General features: G+C 38.9%; 1 protein-coding gene and 1 long non-coding RNA gene across 3 annotated transcripts in view; one reads left to right on the forward strand and one right to left on the reverse strand.

Moving 5' to 3' along the window:
- LOC148644033 (protein CutA homolog) lies at positions 1 to 19,145 on the forward strand. The gene is made up of 6 exons (XM_088615318.1): positions 1 to 496; positions 4,585 to 4,733; positions 15,918 to 15,977; positions 16,700 to 16,745; positions 17,250 to 17,299; positions 18,378 to 19,145. The coding sequence occupies exons 1-6, from the start codon at positions 392 to 394 to the stop codon at positions 18,478 to 18,480; spliced, it is 513 nt and encodes a 170-aa protein (XP_088471444.1). The 5' UTR covers positions 1 to 391; the 3' UTR covers positions 18,481 to 19,145.
- The window catches only part of LOC148644034 (uncharacterized), a 25,386-nt gene continuing 22,109 nt past the window's right edge, over positions 17,421 to 20,697 (reverse strand). For both annotated transcript variants that reach the window (XR_015928949.1, XR_015928950.1), the window contains one exon: positions 17,421 to 18,509. This is a non-coding gene — a long non-coding RNA (uncharacterized LOC148644034). The remainder of the gene's footprint in view (positions 18,510 to 20,697) is intronic.

Raw genomic sequence — 20,697 nt, forward strand, 5'->3', positions numbered from 1 at the left:
GAAGCCATTCTGGTATTTTAATGCCCCCAAGGGGCCCAGGTGCGGTTTATACCACATGTCATCAGACGTAACAGGCTGTTATACAATGGATTCATCAAATATACAGTACTCCACCTTTCCACACTACAACCTCTCCATTCCAGACACTCTTGTGGCACTCTTCCGGCTCAGTTAGTGAAACCAGATCTGAACATCCAGGAACAACACGCCGCGAACACTTGACGGATTGGTCGAAGTGGAATAATAATCTGTGAAGCAAAACATTTGCTGGCGGAAACGTTTTATAGTCAATATCGTGCACAGGTTGGGACAGCATCAACAGCTCGTAGCACTTCCGTGACTTCTTCAAAGGCTTCAGTCAGGAGCTCAACTTCCTACGGAGAGGTGTGCGATGATACTCATTCCTAAATGCAAAATGGATTGGTTCTTTCAGCGACTCCACAGAGAATATATCTCTCAGCCCTTCTACCGTTCGGGATTTGTAATGTTTTCCCTGGTAAGATTGTGTATTTCTTATCAGTATACGATATTCTTTGCAAATCAAGTGTGAACCAATAATAACTACACCTTAAAAAAAGTTTTTCTTTTTCTTTTTTGAGCTGCAGTAGTCAAAAATAGCTCTCAAAAAGGAGAGCTAGAACGATGAATAATACTTAAATATGCAACAGAACACTTTTCCCCCTGCGCTAAAACGAGTTATTTACCTACCTGAGAACAGTATTGCATTTTCATGAACTTTGGACGTGAGTATGTCTCTGACGGGGTTTTTTCACGTTCTAAAATATCCTGAACAATGATTTACCTCACCGTGGTCTAATTAAAAGTCATTTGTACAATTAAATTATTTAGTCTTTCTCTGCAGATTGTAATTTGCTGATTAGAAGCGCTTAATAAAACGAGTTTCCCTTGCCACACAGCCACATTACCTTAGTCTGCCATTTAGGTTATGAATTTCATAACATACAAGCTTTATGAATAATGAACAAAAGTCCCAGATGGTTTAGCCCCATATCTGATTAAAAACGGGTAATACTAACGAGAGGATTATTCATCCTGATTTTTTTCGTTATATTTTGCTGCTATTAACCGCATTTGGAAGACGTGACAATATTGCAGATAACTAATCCCTGAAATAGCGGGCATGTAGATCATCTCAACGGGGCATTGTTGCTGCCCTGATATACAGAAACCATAATTTTGCATACAGTACGTTGACTGTTTGCAACAGCTCTTAGCCTACGTTTTGTTGTATTGAGCCTACGAAATCACCTTACTGAACTTTCAAGGCAGGACATTTAGTCTTGGTTTAGAGTTCGTGTCATGTGTTACAGCCTAACATCTGCCTTGAAGCGCTTTCCCGGATACACTATAGAGAAAACCACTGTGGCAACATAATAAAAATGTTTTGCCAAATTAACAATAACATATCATAGTTCTAACACTTTACAATTACTGTTTATTTTAATAGATTACCGTGGCATGTGACGTAATGAATCATGGTATCGCTTTGACACTACTGGGGGTTAATACTGTATAGTTAATATAGTTAATACAGTATAGTTCGTAGACCACAGTAGAGCATAATGATTTTTCGCCTGAACTGTGGAGGAAATTCAGTGTACTGTATAGTACATCAGCTTGATGACAAAACTAGTGAAGTCATAACATCACCCTGTTGGGTTTTGTTGAAGGATAAATGTTCTCCCCATTCTTTTTTGGGTTTCTTCTGGGTGCACAGTCCAAAAACATGCTGGTAGGTTAATAGGCTTCTGGGAAAATTGGCCCTGGTGTGAGTGTGTGTCTATATGTGTCTGCCCTGTGACGGACTGGCATCCTGTCCAGGGTGTACCCTGCCTTGCGCTCATAGCTTGCCAGGAGAGGATTGGATGAAGCAGTTAGAAAACGGACGGATGGATTATATGTTGTGAATCAAAACTGTTTGAATGTCCTCGTACAGAGTCTGCTTTGATGGCCTGTGTTCTGCCCTGAATTGTGTGCTAACTTAAAAAAAAAATCTTGTCAAAGTATTTTTCCTTGTATTTGAGGTGTACCAGAAGAAAACATTTACAGTAAGTGACTGAGCTACTGTATGTGGCTGTTTATTTATTGTACCATAGGTGGCTTTTTATCTTGTTTATTTGTTAAAGCTTTCTGTAATTATTTTCATTTCCTGTTAGATTTCTTCAATATAGTGACTCGGTTGATATCACCTCTGTTACCCGAATTTCTCTGAACAAAAGGGCTTCCCTCTAAAACTGGAGTCGTATTGAATGTGCTGGATACAGTCCTATTAAGGGTGGTATAGTGGAGCAGTGGCTCCAGAGGTGGGGAACTGGGTTTAATTTCTGGGGTGCTCTCTGTATCGTGTTTGTATGTTATCCCCATGTTCGTGTAGGTTTCCTCCCACAGTCTAAAGGTTAATTCGCTCCTGGGCAAACTGCCCCTTGTGTAAGATTACGCAGGTGTGTCTCTGTCTGTGCCCTGTGTTAGAGTGGTGTCCTGTCCAGGGTGTATTCTGCCTTGTGTCTATTGCTTGCCGGGATAGGCTTCGGCTCCCCCTGATGCAGTTAGAAAATGACTAAATAAGTGAATTTTGTTTGGAAGGAAAGTGATGAATATTTGTTTGGAATCCTTATATCAGCAGGGAAGAAAGCTATAACAAGAAAGTGGCTTCTCACAGACCTACCAACAATGAATGATTGGATTGAATTAATAAAGGAAATATCTATAATGGAAAAAATAACATTTTCACTAAAATTACAAATGAACAAATTTGTCAAAAAGTGATCTAGATGGGTTCAGTACATTAAACCTTTAAGGTCAGATTTTGTTGAGATACAAAATAACTGAAATTTAATAAGATACATTTATATAGTCTCCTCCCTTTTCATATTCATAAATGTATACATCTTCCTTCTTTTGAATGTATATAGTTTTGTTAAAAAGTTATATAATTGTAAAAAAATAGGGGAACAAACAGGAATTTGTGCCTTTGATGTAAGGCTGAATAATGGTTGTTCATATGTAAAATGGTTTTGTTTTGTTTTCTAAAATATTTTTTTTAAGAAAATGACTAAATATTAAATATTGTTGATTTTGAAAATGTCATTAAAGGTGGCTAGAGAACAGTTAAACACAAGAGATATAAACTGGATTATTTGTTTAATAGAATTTCTGGAGATGTTTTTTTTTCCTCTCTTTTTGCACAGCCACCTTTGACTTTCATGGTGGTTGGAGTTTTTAATTAAGCCTCATTATGTGTAACCTGTCTTCCACAGCCCGGAAAGATGTATCCTAGTAAGAGACCTTTCCCAGCCTAAGGTTTCACTGCCTGTTTGCAGTAAATGTGGCAGAGGAATTTTGAATGCTGGGGTGTAAATACAGTACCTTCTCTAATGCATCATGCATCACTTTGGTAACATTCTTTTATCCTCTGCTTGGGTCTCAATATGGTTTTGAGCTGAACTTTGAATCACACTTAGTCAAAAATTAGTAAGTGTCAGCCTCACAGTGAGCTAGTTGGTGTCATTAATGATTTGCAGAGCAAGAGCAAGAGCAAGAATTGTTGTGCTTTGCTAAGTGGGTACTTCAATCGAAACTGTGTTAGTAATAATAATAATGTCTTACACTTATTAAGCACTTTTCTGGACACTCCACTCAAAGCGCTTTACAGGTAATGGGGACTCCCCTCCACCACCACCAATGTGCAGCCCCACCTGGATGATAGGACAGCAGCCATAGTGCACCAGTACTCTCACCCCACACCAACTATCAGTGGGGAGGAGAACAGTGCAATGAAGCCAGTTCATAGATGGGGATTATTAGGAGGCCATGATTGGTAAAGGCCAATGGGAAATTTGGCCAAGATGCCAGAGTAACACCCCTTCTATTTTCTAGAAACGCCCTGAAAGTCAGGACCTCAGTTTTACATCTCATCTGAAGGACAGCGCCTTTTTATAGTATAGTGTTCCCATCACTATACTGGGACTGTAGGACCCACACAGACCGCAGGGTGAGCACCTCTTACAGCAACAAACTTAGCTTTTCCCAGGAGGCCTCCCATCCAGGTACTGACTAGGCTCACACCTGGTGAGCTTCAGTGGGTTACCAGGTGTGAGTTGCAGGGTGATATGGCTGCTGGCATATCCAAAGACGCAATGCAAAATCTTTCTTATGCCATCTGTCCAAAGTCCTGCATTTATTAAAAACATGTTTATGAAGAACACTAAAATTGTCATAAAGACAGAACTATTTTGCTAAATGTGGTCCTCTCATTGACAGCGGTGTATCGATTATCTGAATCTAACCAAGGTGTTTGTTCGGTTTGAAAGACCAAGGTTCTTTGACCAAAATGGAAGAGCCTTTACAAACACTCAATGGAAAGAGTGATTCAAAGCATGCCCAAACCAGGGAAATCGCATGGGACTGAGGTTGAACATCAGCAGAACATGCTAATCAAGTGCTTCTAGGGCTGAGATGCAAAGACTTCATTTTTCTTTACTAATTCAGTACTGTGGAACATATGAACAGTGATATACCGCAGCTGATGAAAGTATAGTGATATTCTTTTGTTTGTTTTCTCAGGCAATGCTGGTTTCCCTATTGGTCTTCCCAGTCTTAAAGAGCCTGAGTCTGCAGTTACATTCTGCAATTACCGGAAGCTATGTTTCAGGATACCATTCTATGGCCTTGATCAACTGCCCCAATGAACAGGTTGCTAAGGACATTGCCAGGTACATTATTTAATCTACTGTAATGTAAACTCCTTATGGATAACACAAAACCAGGACAAAACTAAATAAGGTGTGACCATTTCTGAATAATTTTTCAGTTTTTTTTTTATTTAAATGGAATGTTTTATATTTTATGGGGACATGCTAAGCCTTTCAGTGATTGTGTAAGTTGAGTATTTGTTAGCTTTCATTTTGATGTAACTTCAGTGGATCGTGTGTCAAACAGAGGTCAGGTCAGGCATGGCACTGAAGGGACAGCCCATTACAATGCGTTCGGAGACTCCCACATTGAAGAGAAACTGAAACATTGGATGTTTTTGACATCTGCGAATAGATAACAACAAATTCAGTTTCCTTTCCAGGCTCAGCCTGTGCCAGTAATTGTTCCATGAGATTTTAAAAGCATTCACATCTCCCACATCATTAAGTCTCTATTACCAGCTGTTTAACATGCAGTGGTGTCATAATGTGCTATTTTTGAGGGTTTTGAACACTGCCTGATTAACACAGATGACGAAAAATGTGCATGTTTTATGAGATATTTTTCAACCACTCAAGCTGTTCCCATTTGCTTTACATTTGTTTACTAAAAATGATTCCCTTTCTTTTGGTTAAGAAACTCTGTCTGCATTGCAGCCATGAGGCAAAGCACAATATGTTCACATTAAATATGTCAATCTGCTGCTGACACAGGGCCAGGGGACCATGTGACTCCAGAATAGGTGTTAGTTAATCTGGCCAAAATTCAGACTGTGTGAAGAAGCCCTAAGAGGCGTTGTTGCTGTGATATGCTGCAGCTGTAATCAATAATGGAGATTGGCTGACCTGCTGTGATACAATATTTACATATTTTCATATATTTACAATATTTTCATACAATATTTTCATAGGAGCTTGTGAATGTGACTCTTACACACAGTTCCCAGGAAACCCTGAAACCGTGGAACAGGATAAACTATGACCCACTGAAAAATCATGGCAAAGCAAGCACTGCAAATAAAGTTGGGAGACATTCCTTGATATACTGCAAAATTACTATTTACATTTACTATGAAACACATATGAATGACTATTCATATTTAATATGATTAATTAGCAAGCCAAATGTGCTTTTGCGAAGCAGGCTTAATTGACTATGCTGTGTGTGAGACAGCAGTTTAGGTGCTAAGTGTGACAGCTATTGCTACACATACAGTGCCTTGCGAAAGTATTCGGCCCCCTTGAACTTTTCAACCTTTTGCCACATTTCAGGCTTCAAACATAAAGATATAAATTTTTTATTTTATGTGAAGAATCACCAACAAGTGGGACACAATTGTGAAGTGGAACGAAATCTATTGGATTTTTGAAACTTTTTTAACTAATAAAAAAATGAAAAGTGGGGCGTGCAAAATTATTCGGCCCCTTTACTTTCAGTGCAGCAAACTCACTCCAGAAGTTCAGCGAGGATCTCTGAATGATCCAATGTTGTCCTAAATGACTGATGGTGATAAATAGAATCCACCTGTGTGTAATCAAGTCTCTGTATAAATGCACCTGCTCTGTGATAGTCTCAAGGTTCTGTTGAAAGCGCAGAGAGCATCATGAAGACCAAGGAACACACCAGGCAGGTCCGTAATACTGTTGTGGAGAAGTTTAAAGCCGGATTTGGATACAAAAAGAATTCCCAAGCTTCAAACATCCCAAGGAGCACTGTGCAAGCGATCATCTTGAAATGGAAGGAGTATCAGACCACTGCAAATCTACCAAGACCTGGCCGTCCCTCTAAACTTTCAGCTCAGACAAGGAGAAGACTGATCAGAGATGCAGCCAAGAGGCCCATGATCACTCTGGATGAACTGCAGAGAACTACAGCTGAGGTGGGAGAGTCTGTCCATAGGACAACAATCAGTCTTACACTGCACAAATCTGGCCTTTATGGAAGAGTGGCAAGAAGAAAGCCATTTCTCAAAGATATCCATAAAAAGTCTCGTCTAAAGTTTGCCACAAGCCACCTGGGAGACACCCCAAACATGTGGAAGAAGGTGCTCTGGTCAGATGAAACCAAAATCGAACTTTTTGGCCACAATGCAAAACGATATGTTTGGCGTAAAAGCAACACAGCTCATCACTGTCAAACATGGTGGTGGCAGCATCATGGTTTGGGCCTGCTTTTCTTCAGCAGGGACAGGGAAGATGGTTAAAATTGAGGGGAAGATGGATGCAGCCAAATACAGGACCATTCTGGATGAAAACCTGTTGGAGTCTGCAAAAGACCTGAAACTGGGACGGAGATTTATCTTCCAACAAGACAATGATCCCAAACATACAGCAAAATCTACAAAGGAATGGTTCACAAATAAACGTATCCAGGTGTTTGAATGGCCAAGTCAAAGTCCAGACCTGAATCCAATCGAGAATCTGTGGAAAGAGCTGAAAACTGCTGTTCACAAACGCTCTCCATCCAACCTCACTGAGCTCGAGCTGTTTTGCAAGGAAGAATGGGCAAGAATTTCAGTCTCTCGATGTGCAAAACTGATAGAGACATACCCCAAGCGACTTGCAGCTGTAATCGCAGCAAAAGGTGGCTCTACAAAGTATTAACGCAAGGGGGACGAATAATTTTGCACGCCCCACTTTTCATTTTTTTATTAGTTAAAAAAGTTTCAAAAATCCAATAGATTTCGTTCCACTTCACAATTGTGTCCCACTTGTTGGTGATTCTTCACATAAAATAAAAAATTTATATCTTTATGTTTGAAGCCTGAAATGTGGCAAAAGGTTGAAAAGTTCAAGGGGGCCGAATACTTTCGCAAGGCACTGTATACTGCACTGTACTCTTCTTAGACTTTTTCACAATTTAGTGTACCAACTGTGGAAAATGAGGCCACAGGAAAATTGCTAAATAAACTCTCTTCATGTGGACTAAGCAGAATTTGCAAAGCTGTGTCTACGCACAAGTTCCAAGGGCGTGAACATTTTCTACACTGTGACCTGCCCTTGTTTTCCTGTTTCCCTCAAAATAAAATTCACTCAATTGTCCCTCAAGTGTATTTAAACATCAAATCTTCATCTGATATTAGAATTTCCTCCAGGGGCTGGTCCTGATACACATTGCAACAATAATGAATTGAAAGCATATCTGCCAAGACCCATGCTGTTTACTGTAGGTTGCTGTAATGTTTCTAAAGAGTAACTGCATTTCGGTTCAGGGAAATAGTTTTGGGTTTGATTTTTGAGGGGTGCTGAGACTGGGTTAGCTGTCCAAGGTTAATCTGCTATGTATATGATGTTTATTCGTTTTTACAGTGTAGTTATCAAACAGAGCAAACCCTAAACTTGGCATTTTACCAAGCCTATTCATTTTTCTGTTACCCAGTGACTTTAAGAGCAAACCACAAGGGCTGGAGAGAGACAGAGCTTTAGTGTGAGACTCTGGAAAATGTTTGGCCTATGTAACACTGAATCTGTATTTAAAAAAATGTAGGAGGAAGTGAAACTATTAACAAATTCATTCCTCTTGCCTTGCTGCAGCTTTTTTAATTTTACAGACAGAAGAGTAAGACAAGTAGTTTCAGTTACTAGTTTTTCTATCGGCGATATCAAAAGTCTGTTTGCCATCTTTTTAAGTATTAAATGTTTTGCCTGTAACAGCCCTGTTACAAGTGGTTAATTTGTTAAGAAAACATTTTAAATGTGATTCAACAATTTTTGGTGAGTCCTTTCTTGCTTGTATATGGTTGGAAGCAAAATGCATGTAAAATCAGAATAACTTTAAGACACACAGTTTTCCCAACCACTACTTTCAATTGAATAATTTACTATTAAATGTCAAAGATGTGCTTTCTTGCACCTGTTCTGCTTTTCTGAAACCTCTAAGATGCTTTAGGGACATATTTGCATATATCTGTAGGAACTGAAATTTAATTTTTTTTTTTGATCTGGGCAGTATTCACTCAATCCGAGAATCACACATAGCAAAACTTATAAATGCCAGATCATAGCAGGCCTTAATATAGCACTCTTACTTAATAAGCACAAGAAAAGCATTGTTTTCTGAGTTTTTTATGACAAAATAATCTTGCAGTTCAATATGTTGAACTACCAATTCAGTTTAAAGCAGAGAAAATAAGGAATAGTGAAGACTCTACCACAGAAAAGAGCAGCTGTACTACCCTAAACAGACTGAATCATTATACCAGCATCCCAGATGCGCCTCTGCAATTCATAGCAGAGATTTCAGTGTCATACAGCACAACTAATGAGGCCCTGGAAGAGCCAGGCTGCTCAATTCCTTTTTCACTGAAAGAAAAGGTCATTTCAGAAACTCTGCTATTCATCCTTTTAAATTGGCTGCCAAGAAAACTTGTTCGTCATGCAGCAAGAATACTTAACAATAATAAATCCTTGTTAAATAAATCCTTTAATCCTTGTTTAAACTGAAAACTAAACTTATGGCCTTGCATACAATTGACTGGGAGTATCAGGTTTTTTTTTCCCTCATAATTTGTGGGAGCGCTTTGTAATTCAAGTTAATTCCAGAGATTATGGCAAAATATCACAGAACAGACTGAAGCAATGTTAGTATAATGGTGGTCTGCACTGTCATTTCCTTATCAACCTTGTCATTTTGCACATGGCTGGGAAGGGTCAACTACAGTACCTTTAGCAACACTTAGAGATTACTATTATCTTCAGACGGCTCCACAGCCGAAATGTTGTGTTTCCTTTATTTTCAGCATGGAATAATCCCGTTACCTGTTCCTTATCTTCATTACGTCTGACTACAACTTCTTCAGTAGTTTGGTTAGGTCCTAATGAATGTGATAGAGGAACAACATATGTGAGGCTTATTTGTCTAGACTCACTTAGCTGGGAGAATGGCAGCTTGACAGTGAGGAAAGACTGCCAAAGCCCCCCTCACTATTGCCAGGACTGAGCTAGGGAGCTGCTTCAAGAGTGTAAATGGAGTGGTGGGAGATGCGGTGGAGATTTGCAAAGGGAAGTGCTGGGTGTGAGATTGATATACAAGCAGAAGTGGGTGAGATTGGAAAGCACTTTCCTCCTGAATATCCAATACAAACACCATATACCAGCAAATGTGCAGTAATTGCACGAAAATGCACTTTCGAAACTACGTCATAAGAGATAAGATAAAATAAGCTTACTTTATTAGCCATATACAATTTCTCGCATTAGGAATTTATAATAAAAATAATAATTAATAATAATTGCTTACACTTATATAGCGCTTTTCTGGACACTCCACTCAAAGCGCTTTACAGGTAATGGGGTCTCCCCTCCACCACCTCCAATGTGCAGCATCCACCTGGATGATGCGCCGGCAGCCATAGTGCGCCAGAACGCTCACCACACATCACCACAATTTGTATTTTCGCATACCCCAACTTGCTCTCCATGAGAGACACAGACTGGGAGAGGAGCTTGGGGTCAGAGCGCAGGGTCAGCCATTTATACGGCGCCCCTGGAGCAGTTGGGGTTAAGGGCCTTGCTCAGGGGCCCAACGGAGTAGGATTCCTCTGCCGGCCGCGGGATTTGAACCTTAGCCACAGAGCCAACGCTCCCCATAAACTTAATTGGGCAGTTTAAGTACTTAGTCCTGTTTAAGGCATCAAAAAATGAGATTAGAAAAGGCTCTGCAATCAGAAAGTTACTCATAATAATGCATTGAATGTATTTAAATATTCTTTGTCAGGGTTATCCAGCATTCGTAAGTAAGGAAATAGTCTTTTCTATTTTTATTTTAAATTCTACTGTATTTTGAAGTTGAATCTTTTTGCAACTAGAAATAGGCTAGTTGGTTGAGTTGTACTCTGATAAAATGTCAGCAAAAGCTCAGTTCAGATTACAGATTTGAAGTGCTGCTGAACTACTGTGTGTGATATGTGGTGAATGACAGGAAGATAATGCTTGGGCTGATTGAGTATAAACAGGACCTTCAGGATAGGACTGGACTTTTTTGTAATGTGATTGCATTCACTTTATTTTCACATGTGCATATCCGACCATATTCAGTCAGGAAAATTTGGAATTGCCATTCAATCTTAAACAGCTGGTCTCCGAGACAAGAAAGAATATGAGCACCAAGCGAAAATGGACTTGTTACAGAGAATGGTACCACTGGCACAAATCAAATCTAGGACGCTGTAGGGATGAGGCAGGGGTAGTGACTGCCAAATCAGTGTACAGCCTCATCGGATTCACAGAGCTTTCTAACTGGAATGGGCTCGGTAGCACTGGAACAGCGAATGATAGCAGGTTTTTTCTCACCCACCTCTGCTGTCAATTGACAGTTTTGAAAAAGAAATGGAGTTTTGTAGGAAAGTTTGGAGGGGATGATAGCAGCGAAGTTCTCTTTCATCTCAGCTATAATGATTGTACTCGTAATCATCCCTTAATTTCCACACCTATGAATCCGATACGCTGGATAGACCAGATCTTCCCATACTTAAACTCAAAATAAACATTCCCAAAACTCTATTTGTCCCTGGGCGTTGGTTTTCTTTGTTTAGTGATTTTAAATTGTGATGCCTGCGTACAGTGGATCCCAGCTGCCCATTTTTTTTTCCAAACAGCAGGTTTCTTGTGAGAGAACGCTCATCTTAGCCTGTGATTAACATGCACCTATTCGTATCAGAATGGGTTGTGACTGAGGCCCGGCTGATCTGAAAACTTAAGCTTGCAGAGCCACAGAGGGGGTTGTCAAAGTTCAACACAAAATAAAATGATAAGCCCTTTATTGATAGCCCAGTAGAACTCACTGACATGGCTGAATGAGAGGCTTAACAGTACCAGGTGGTAATATGCCTCCTCCAAGAGCAGATTTAAAATTAAATCTGCTGAATTTAAAGGTTTTAGGGAGCTGTCATTGTTTGTGTGGGCATTGCTCTATGTGAGTTGCACAGTCTGTACATTTCATTGAGTAGGATAAGATCATGAGTTATTAATGGTGGATACATGTTGTCAACTAAATAGTTCCTGAATAGAGCAGAAACTAAATGAAGCTAAGAGAAGTAATAGTTAAAGACGGGAAACTCACATTGTTCTTGAGCAGCCAGTACACCATTTAATTAACTGATAAACACACATATTCAATGGAGAGCCCAGAAAAAGATTTTAAAAGTTACCTCCACCTAACGCTCTCTTGCTCAACTTGCGTTTTGCAGCTTTGCCCTCCAGGTGGCCAAACACATGTACGCAGTATTACTGTGTTATTTTCAGAATAGGTCGGTACTATGAGGTAACACTCTTGTGTGCGACTTTTACGTTTAGAAATAGCTGAGTGCTCAGGCTTTCCTGAATTATCCGTCCATTTTCTAACTGCTTCGTCTAATTCAAGATTGCATGGGAGCCTGGCAAATAAAGCACCCAAAGCAGGACAGCACTATAGATGGAAACAAATTAAGTACAAATACACTGTTTAATCAAATCTAGAGTTTTAGGTTTAAAAAAAGTGTGTAATTATATGTATATTCTTAATTGTATTGCAAACTTACATTACATACATAACTCTCTTTCATTCTATAGTTATGATATATAGCCAGCAGCCATATCACCCTGCAACTTACAACAGGCAACCCACTGGACCCCAGCAGATGTGAGCCTGGTCAGTAGCTGGATGGGAGACTCCTCGGAAAACACTAAGGTTGCTGCTGGAAGAGGTGTTAGTTGGTCCAGCAGGGGGCGCTCACCCTGCGGTCTGTGTGGGTCCTAATGCCCCAGTAAAGTGACAGGGACACTAGACTACATAAAGGTGCCGTCCTTCAGATGAGATGTAAAACCGAGGTCCTGACGATCTGTGGTCATTTAAAATCCCAGGGCGTTTCTCGAAAAGAGTAGGGGTGTAACCCCAGCGTCCTGGCCAAATTTCCCATTGGCCTTTACCAATCATGGCCTAATAATCTCCATCTATAAATTGGATACATCAATCTGTTCTCCTCCCCACTGATAGCTGATGTGTGGTGAGCGTTCTGGCGCACTATGGCTGCCGTCACATCATCCAGGTGGATGCTGCACATTGGTGGTGGTGGAGGGGAGTCCCCCATTAGCTGTAAAGGGCTTTGAGTGGAGTGTCCAGAAAAGCGCTATATAAGACCGTGTGTTTCGGGGTTTCTTTTGTAGTCAAATTAGCTTTCCCTCACTGTCCTAGCCAGCTCCATTTTTGTTTGTTATTTTCTTTCCTTTGGCACCACTCTAGTTCCTTACCCTTATCACCCTTCCTAGTTCCTCACCAAAACCCCCCTGCTTCCAAAAGAATTATCCTAAATGTTACACCCCTTTTCCTCTAGACACTTGGGGTCGTAACAAAGTGTAAGCAATTATTATTATTATTATTTACAGTCATGCTTTAAAGTTTGTGAACCCTTTAAGGTGGTCACTAGTTTAGAAATTTTGAGATATTATATGAATCTGAACTCTTAATAACTATATAAAATGAATATCCAAAATAAAGACTACCCACACATAAAAACGGATTTGAACTAATAGATTATTAGACTGTGATATTTAACAAATCACCAGATATTCTTGTGTGCAAAAGTAAATGAATACTTGAAAAGGAAAAGTTATTTCAGTCAATAACTTGTGGCACCTCCTTTAGCAGCTATAACTACACAGTCGCCTCCTATAACCAATCATCAGTCTCTGACATCTTGCTTTTCCCACTCCTCTTTACAAAACCCCGCCAGCTCTGTGAGGTTTGAAGGATGTCTTGCATGAACAGTCCTCTTCAGGTCCTGCCACAGCATTTCAATAGGATTCAGGTCAGGCCTTTGGATTGGCCATTCCAGGACACAGACCCTCTTCTTCCTAAGCCATTCTTTAGTGGACTTGAATGTTTAGGATCTGTGTCTTGTTGAAACATCCATTTTGTGCCCAGCTTGGGTTTTCAAACTGATGGCCCGACATTCTTCTCAGGAATTCTTTGATATTTCTCAGAAATCATGATTCCCTCAATGATGTCAAGATGCCCGGGGCCAGAGTACAAAAAAACAGCCCCATACAAGGACACTCCCACCATCATGCTTGACAGCAGGGATAAGATTTTGCTGGTAGTAGGTAGGCCGTGTTGGCTCTTCGCCAAACATGGGCCCTCTTGTTGTGCCCAAATAGTTCAATTTTGGATTAATCTGTCCAGAGAACAGATTTCCAGGACTCTTCAGGCTTGTCCAGGTGGTCTCTGGCAAGCTTCAAGCTTTGTTCTTTTTTGACAGAAGAGGCTTCTTCCTGGTGACCCTTCCATAGATGGCACTTGTGTCCAGGGCTCTTTTTATTGTTGATCTATGCACCACTACTCCAGAGGTGCCCAGGGAGGCTTGTAGATCTCTGGATGTTATTTTGGAATTACCTTATACCTCTTTTATTATTCTCCTTGTGGCCCTGGATGAAATGTTAGGAGGGCGTCCACTTCCTGACAGGACTGCCATTGTTTTAAATGCCCTCCACTTGTATACTATTTGCCTAACGGTGGATTTACGAAGTCCGAATCTTGTTGCAATGGCTTTATTACCTTGTCCAGATTGATGAGCATCCACTTCTTTTTTCCTCAGTTCTGCTGATGTTTTTTTAGTTCGAGGTTTTAGTTCCAATTGGTGAATAATTATACTTTATTTTATTAGGAAGTGACAAATTCTGATTACATATATGGTTTGTGGTTAAAAAAAAAAAACAATTCAAATTATGCGATGGGCTCACAAACTTTCAAGCATGACCGTATCTGAAGTTTAAAGAACTGACCTACTTCAATGATTTCAAGACTTCGGTAAAGGTTAAGAGCCACTGCTTTAAAAGGACATTATAGTGTAAGTAAATTTTTAAAAATACATTTCATCAAGAGAAAAAGCTGTTGTTTTTACATTTTCCACAACCAGTATAGCATACTGTTTAGTGCGTATACGCAGGTACAGTACGATAGACACTGTATAAGGAAAGATTATTTTTCAGACATGGCTGTGAATGAGATCTGAAGAAATTTCCGGAAATGGGTGGATGACATGCTTGGGTCAATAAGTTGTTAGTAGAGCTACAGTAAAATGAGCTTGATAGGTTGAATGGTTCCCTCTCTTTTCTTTTTTATCTATGTTCACATAAACTTAGGCATGGATATATGCGTGCACAGAATCTCTATTTTGCATGACTACTGCACAAAAGAGTACTATGAACTGGAGCTTTTTTCCTGCTCACTTCAGTGACTTCATATAATAAAGCCTGTGTTGTGGTTTGTTTGGTCTTATTTGTTTGTGTTGCGCATAATATAGTATATTCAAATCTGTAGCACTGATCCAAGCAGACCGAAGTGATTGTATTCAGTAATAAACAAATGCAAATCAACATTTGCTTGATCCTATGCTCCTACTAATGCATGGCGTCAGTTGGGGATGAGTCACCGGTTTAATGAGGTAAATAAAGTACTTTGTGAGCTTCGGATAAGAAATAAAAAAGTGAATAATTTAATGACTGAAGTCAATTATATTAAAATTATATACCATATTAGGTCAATTGTGTTGACTGTGTTTGCACAAAGGACACTGATGCGTGGGAATCAGTCCAAAGTTAGATAAAATGTCAATTCGTAGTCTAAGGGGCTAAAGGCTAACAATACCTCTGGGGTTGAACAGATGACACTTGATACCAGTTTTAACACCTGATACCCAAACATCAAAACAGAAATGCATTAACAGAGGGCTGAGTTCTTGGAACAAACAGCTCAGCCTTACCATTTAAACAGATAACACTGGATCCTGTAAGAAGCAAGATCGATAAGCTCCTAGCAATAGTTCTCTTCTCATTTCAACTTTTATGTCCTTATGAAAAATAAATGCATCGAAAACATTGCCATAACACTTTCTTTTCGTAACATGTTGTTACAAATACCAGTGACGTATTGTTTTTTTTTCCCAAACAGCAGTGTAATACAGTATTGAGCAACACAAGTGGGATAAATGTTTTCTAAAAGTCCTTACCTATAAGAGTTTTGCTGATGTAACATACAGTATAATTTAGGACTTAGCTGATACGTTGAATGTTCACAAATACTAGCAGATAAATGCGTTTGATACTCATACCTGTGTCTTCAGTAAAAACTATGGAAAAAATAACAATTCTGTATGATGGATGATTCCTTTTTTCGATGTCAAAGAAATCATGTGCAGATGACAAGTGCTCACTTGACTTCTTCTCTCCTAGAGCGATCATGGAGAAGAGACTTGTTGCCTGTGTGAACATTCTGCCAAAAAGCTCTTCCATGTAAGTGAAGCATTGGTTCTGTGACAAGGTTTAGCAATCGGCTATAGAGCCTTAATACTACAGTGAGACTAGTGCAGGAGCCTCTTGAATTCAATCTGTTCCCAAGGAGATCATATAACTTCCACAATAAGAATTATTTCCTGTCGTTTAAAGACTCACCCAATTAAAGTATAATATGGGATAATGGGAAACAGGTTTTACAGGGCAGAATAGTTGGGAAAATGATAAATTACTTCAATTTAGTGAGACTAGACTTTGCAGGCCTATAGAGGAATTCATCCTGGACGCCCCTACTCTTATGAACCGTGCACTGGGGTCTTTAATGATCAAGAAGTCAGAACCTTGATGTAACATCTAAGACAAAGGACAGTACTTGCTACAGCAGAGTGGCCAATGCCCCCATACCTTTTGGAAATGCTGGTGCAGAGAGAAGAGTGCAACATACTGGCGCCTCCCATCTAAGGGAGGTCTCCCATCTGAGTTCTCACCAAGCCCAGCCATGCTCACTTTCTGAGAACTGACAAAACGGTAACTCTGCAATCAATCAAATCTTTAGCCCTTTGAACTTGCGAGGCGTGTGTGAACATGTTTACCCTAGTGTTAGGGTCCTGCCGGGTGATGAAAACCTGGGCCGTCAGGAATTCCCAACAAAGCAGAGAAGATGGAAGCTGACTCTCTTGATCTGAGGTGATCTCACGAACAACTTAATTTTTCCTTTGTAGGTACTACTGGAAAGGTGAAATTGAAGACGCAACTGAAATTTTGGTGGTATGCTTTAAAATAATCATTAGAACCCTAAGATACATTCTTTTTTCTAACTAATTTTAAAAGCAAGAAAATTAGACTGTGAAATATGAAGGCGTATTATGGATGGAGTATGCTTGATTTGTAGAAATGCAGAGAGAACGCAGCCATTTCTGTTATAACAAGTTGTACTCCTGTAAAATCCAGCATTTTAGAAAATCACGTTATAGAAACCATTGATTCAATGGGAGCTAAGTTCTAAGGAGGTAGAGAGTTCTGATTCACAATAATGATGGTATTTTCTCTATAATAATTAGTTTGAATGTATTACTTATTCACAATGTGTGTGTTTTTTATGATAATGAAACAGAAAACAGTGAAACAAATCACATTACAGCAAAAATTATTGTATAAAGATCTGTACACTAATATGATGGATATGTATTATTTATTGTCGTGTTTAATTAAAGCAAAGGTTTTATCACATCTAAATTTTGAAAGTAAATATTTCTTTTTTGTTTTCTCTAGCTTGCAAGGACAAGGACGTCCAAAATTCCAAAGCTCACTGAATATGTAAGGTGAGTTATACCAGTGGAATAGTTGGTAATGTATTAAATGTACAAAAAATAGAATAGATGTTGTCCCACTCTGTCCAGTTACACTTGAAATCAATTACAGTAGTGAAAAATGACATTACTATTTTGAACAAAAAAGCAAGCCAATGATATTTTAATATTAGCATGTATGACCTAACAAGCATTATATAAAAATTCCCTTAGATGCTAGGAAATAAATGTGACACTATATAGTCTTGTTGTTTTCAAATCTCAAATGGGCTTTATGGAATCCAATGGACTTGGCAGTACACTGTTCAGTTCTTTCAAGCTGTGAAATATATAAAAATTGGATTACAGTCACGGATGTATATTTCAACATTTCGCTGCTGTAATGAGTGAATTACGGTGTTTTTAACGAATGAGCTAATTGGATGTTCAGTAAGCTTAAAAGAGATATCACAATCAATAAGTACAATGGAATAAATACAGTACCAGTAATCTACACTTAAACTACTGAATACAATTGTTTGGGTTGATAAACATACATTTAAAATCTGCGATACGGACGTCCTGATGCAGCATTGAACATACCATGCACATTCCTATTATTACTAAAGGAGAAGCTCAGTGTTTAGCTTTTGTGAAGGCCATCAGTCACTTTCTTATGCTCAAAAGCACCTAAAAAGACCATGTAAACTGGAGGAAGAATTGTCTTACAGGATTTCTGTTTGCAGAAGATGATTTACCATACCAAGTCAAACCCCAGAATAACACCCATTCCTGTTGGCTTTTCCCATTAACTCTTGACTTGTGTGCATTATACTGTAGGTGTATCCTGGGTGTGTAAGTTTTCTTTTCCCATGTACTGTGGCACCCTTACTCCCTGTGTACCCAAGAGCAGCAGACAGCCCACAGGATCTGTTTTCTTTGTACCTTAAATTTCCATACTTTCCTGTCACATGTTCTCACTGAGTCTAAAATATAGTGTCTGTAAGTGAGATTCTGAAAACCTACCAAGTTCCCGAATACATTCAATTTATGCAATGATGTCTGGATCTCCTAAAGCTCTAAGGTGTGAGACAATATTACTTTTTTCCAGATCAATCCATCCTTTTGAAGTTCCTGAAATCCTGAGCTTTCCAGTTGATCAAGGCAATCCTTTCTTCATGAGGTGGATTGACGATGCTGTACTGGACGACTGAGTTGGCAGATTTCTTTCCCATTACAAGACCTGAGTGTGAGAAGGAATTAAAGGATTAAACAGGGATTTTACTGTTTATCTGATCATCAGAATTGAAATCTCTGAGCATTCCTTGCCAGAGAAATGAATGACATCACAGTGATGTATTGTTTTGTAGCTTCTAAACATTTTATCTGATTAGCTGTTGCAGTTTCATTTTAATGAAACTTAAAATCAGCAGTTTTCTTCCTCTCTCCCATTTGGGAGTAACCAGATTCTAACTAAGTTGGTTCATCACAGCAAGCTATGGAGAAGAAGATGGTACAGTACAGACCCTCTGAGACAATCAGTTGTCAGTCAATTTGATTTTGATTCACACTGTGAAACTAGTGTCCATGAGAGAGTTAAAGTATCAGAAGATTTAGCTTTCAATTAAAAAACTGCTGCAAAACTGGCTAAATTCCACTCTTCAACAGTGATTCTCTGCCGGGTCTTTTTTTAGGAATTTCTGGTCACAATCACTGGTGAGTTTAAATCTCAGATGAGATGCTGTTTTACTCTCGAGAAAACCTCACAAAACTGATCTATTAAATGGTTCACTGCATAAATGCATTTGCAGGTCAACAATACAAATAAGAATTTGTTCTCAGCTGACTTCAGCGAGTTAAATAAAGCATTAAATAAAAATTTGCTGTCTGGACTTTATATAGAACTCAATGTGAATTAGTTTAGCGATTATCTTAAATTACAAACAAAACTGAATCCGAGTCTACTACACAAAGCTATGTAGTATTAAATTAGAATGTACTAAATTAATTTGAAATATACTTTTTATTCCTAGTTCATTTTTTTTGTTTAGTATTGTTCGTGTTCTCTTAAGAGGATGATTTTCGAAGAATATTTGGAAGATTGTTTTTACTACAGTACATTACTTTCAGTAATTAAAAAATAACCTCCCTTGCTTTTCAAACCAGAAAATGTGTCTCCTCTAAAAGAGGCAAAAGTTGTCAAAATTCATTTAAAAATCATAAAATGTGTATTTTTTTTGTTTTCAAACTTAACAAGTGGAAATGTTTTTTAAATAAAGAAAAAATGGGATTTAATTTTTATGATGCACAAATTGCAGTTTCATTTTGATTTTCTACAAGGATAAACAATCTGTGTTTTATTTTTTTATTAATTTTTGTCCAAAGTCTTTTTTATTCTTTATGCTTAACATTTTGAGAAACACAGCAAACACACAGTACCATTTCCTATTTTTTTGACCCACATGAAAAACAGAATTTTTTTTGATGTGGGTCAAAACTCTAATAATACATTTAATCTAATACTAGAGGCTACAGAAGCAGTTTTGTTGAAATAGATTTGAAAGTCTTTCCAAAGGTTTGTCATTAAAAATCTACACTAAATATGAAAACGTTGACCAGATACTTTGTTAAATAGGATTATATGACAGTAAAACCACAAAATCAGTTTAAGAAGTAAAACACTATACAAAAATATGGTGCAACCTTCCACTTAAGGAAGACTTCAGAGTACCATGTGACATTTTGACTACTAAGGCACAAAAAACACCAGCTGCTCTAGAAACAGTTCAGAGAACCTCTTCTGCGCTGATAGGCAGAACAAACTAAACCTGTTTAATTTGCAACAGAAAATACTTCCATGGGACCTTCATGTATTTAAAAATCTGAAAGGCATTGATAAAGTCAACTCTATAAACTTCTGTTGAACCAGCTGTGATACACAAACTAGAGGCCACAAGTAGAAACTATGAGCAAGATCTTTTAAAACTGAGTACAGAAAGCATTTCTTTGCACAAAGAGTTGCGGGAGACTGGATATCACGGATGTAGGAAAGGCAAGCCGTGGAATGACAAGGAGAGCAGTAGAGACCCTATGCTTAGCGGTAAAAGGGGCAACACAGGGGTTAGCCCAGGCTCAGGGGGGTCAGACGATGTTGGTAAAGAAACCTATGCCCTCAGGACGTGGAGGAGACAACCTGGTGCTAGGCGGGTCTCAGGAGATCCGTACCCTCAATGCTGAGACAGGAGCAGAGCAGACACAGGAAATAAATGGGCTACACAACAAGAAACATGAATAATCACAGGGAACTACGAACAGGACAGAAGTAGAGTGCCCTCTAGGTGTACAGGGCGTGACACTGGACCGTACCCTGGCAAAGTCATGAAATGACATTACTAGTGAAACAACAGATTGATGGGCCATATGGTCTTGTA

The sequence above is a fragment of the Lepisosteus platostomus genome, chromosome 21, assembly GCF_059453375.1.
Source record: "Lepisosteus platostomus isolate fLepPlt1 chromosome 21, fLepPlt1.hap1, whole genome shotgun sequence".
Taxonomy (NCBI): domain Eukaryota; kingdom Metazoa; phylum Chordata; class Actinopteri; order Semionotiformes; family Lepisosteidae; genus Lepisosteus; species Lepisosteus platostomus.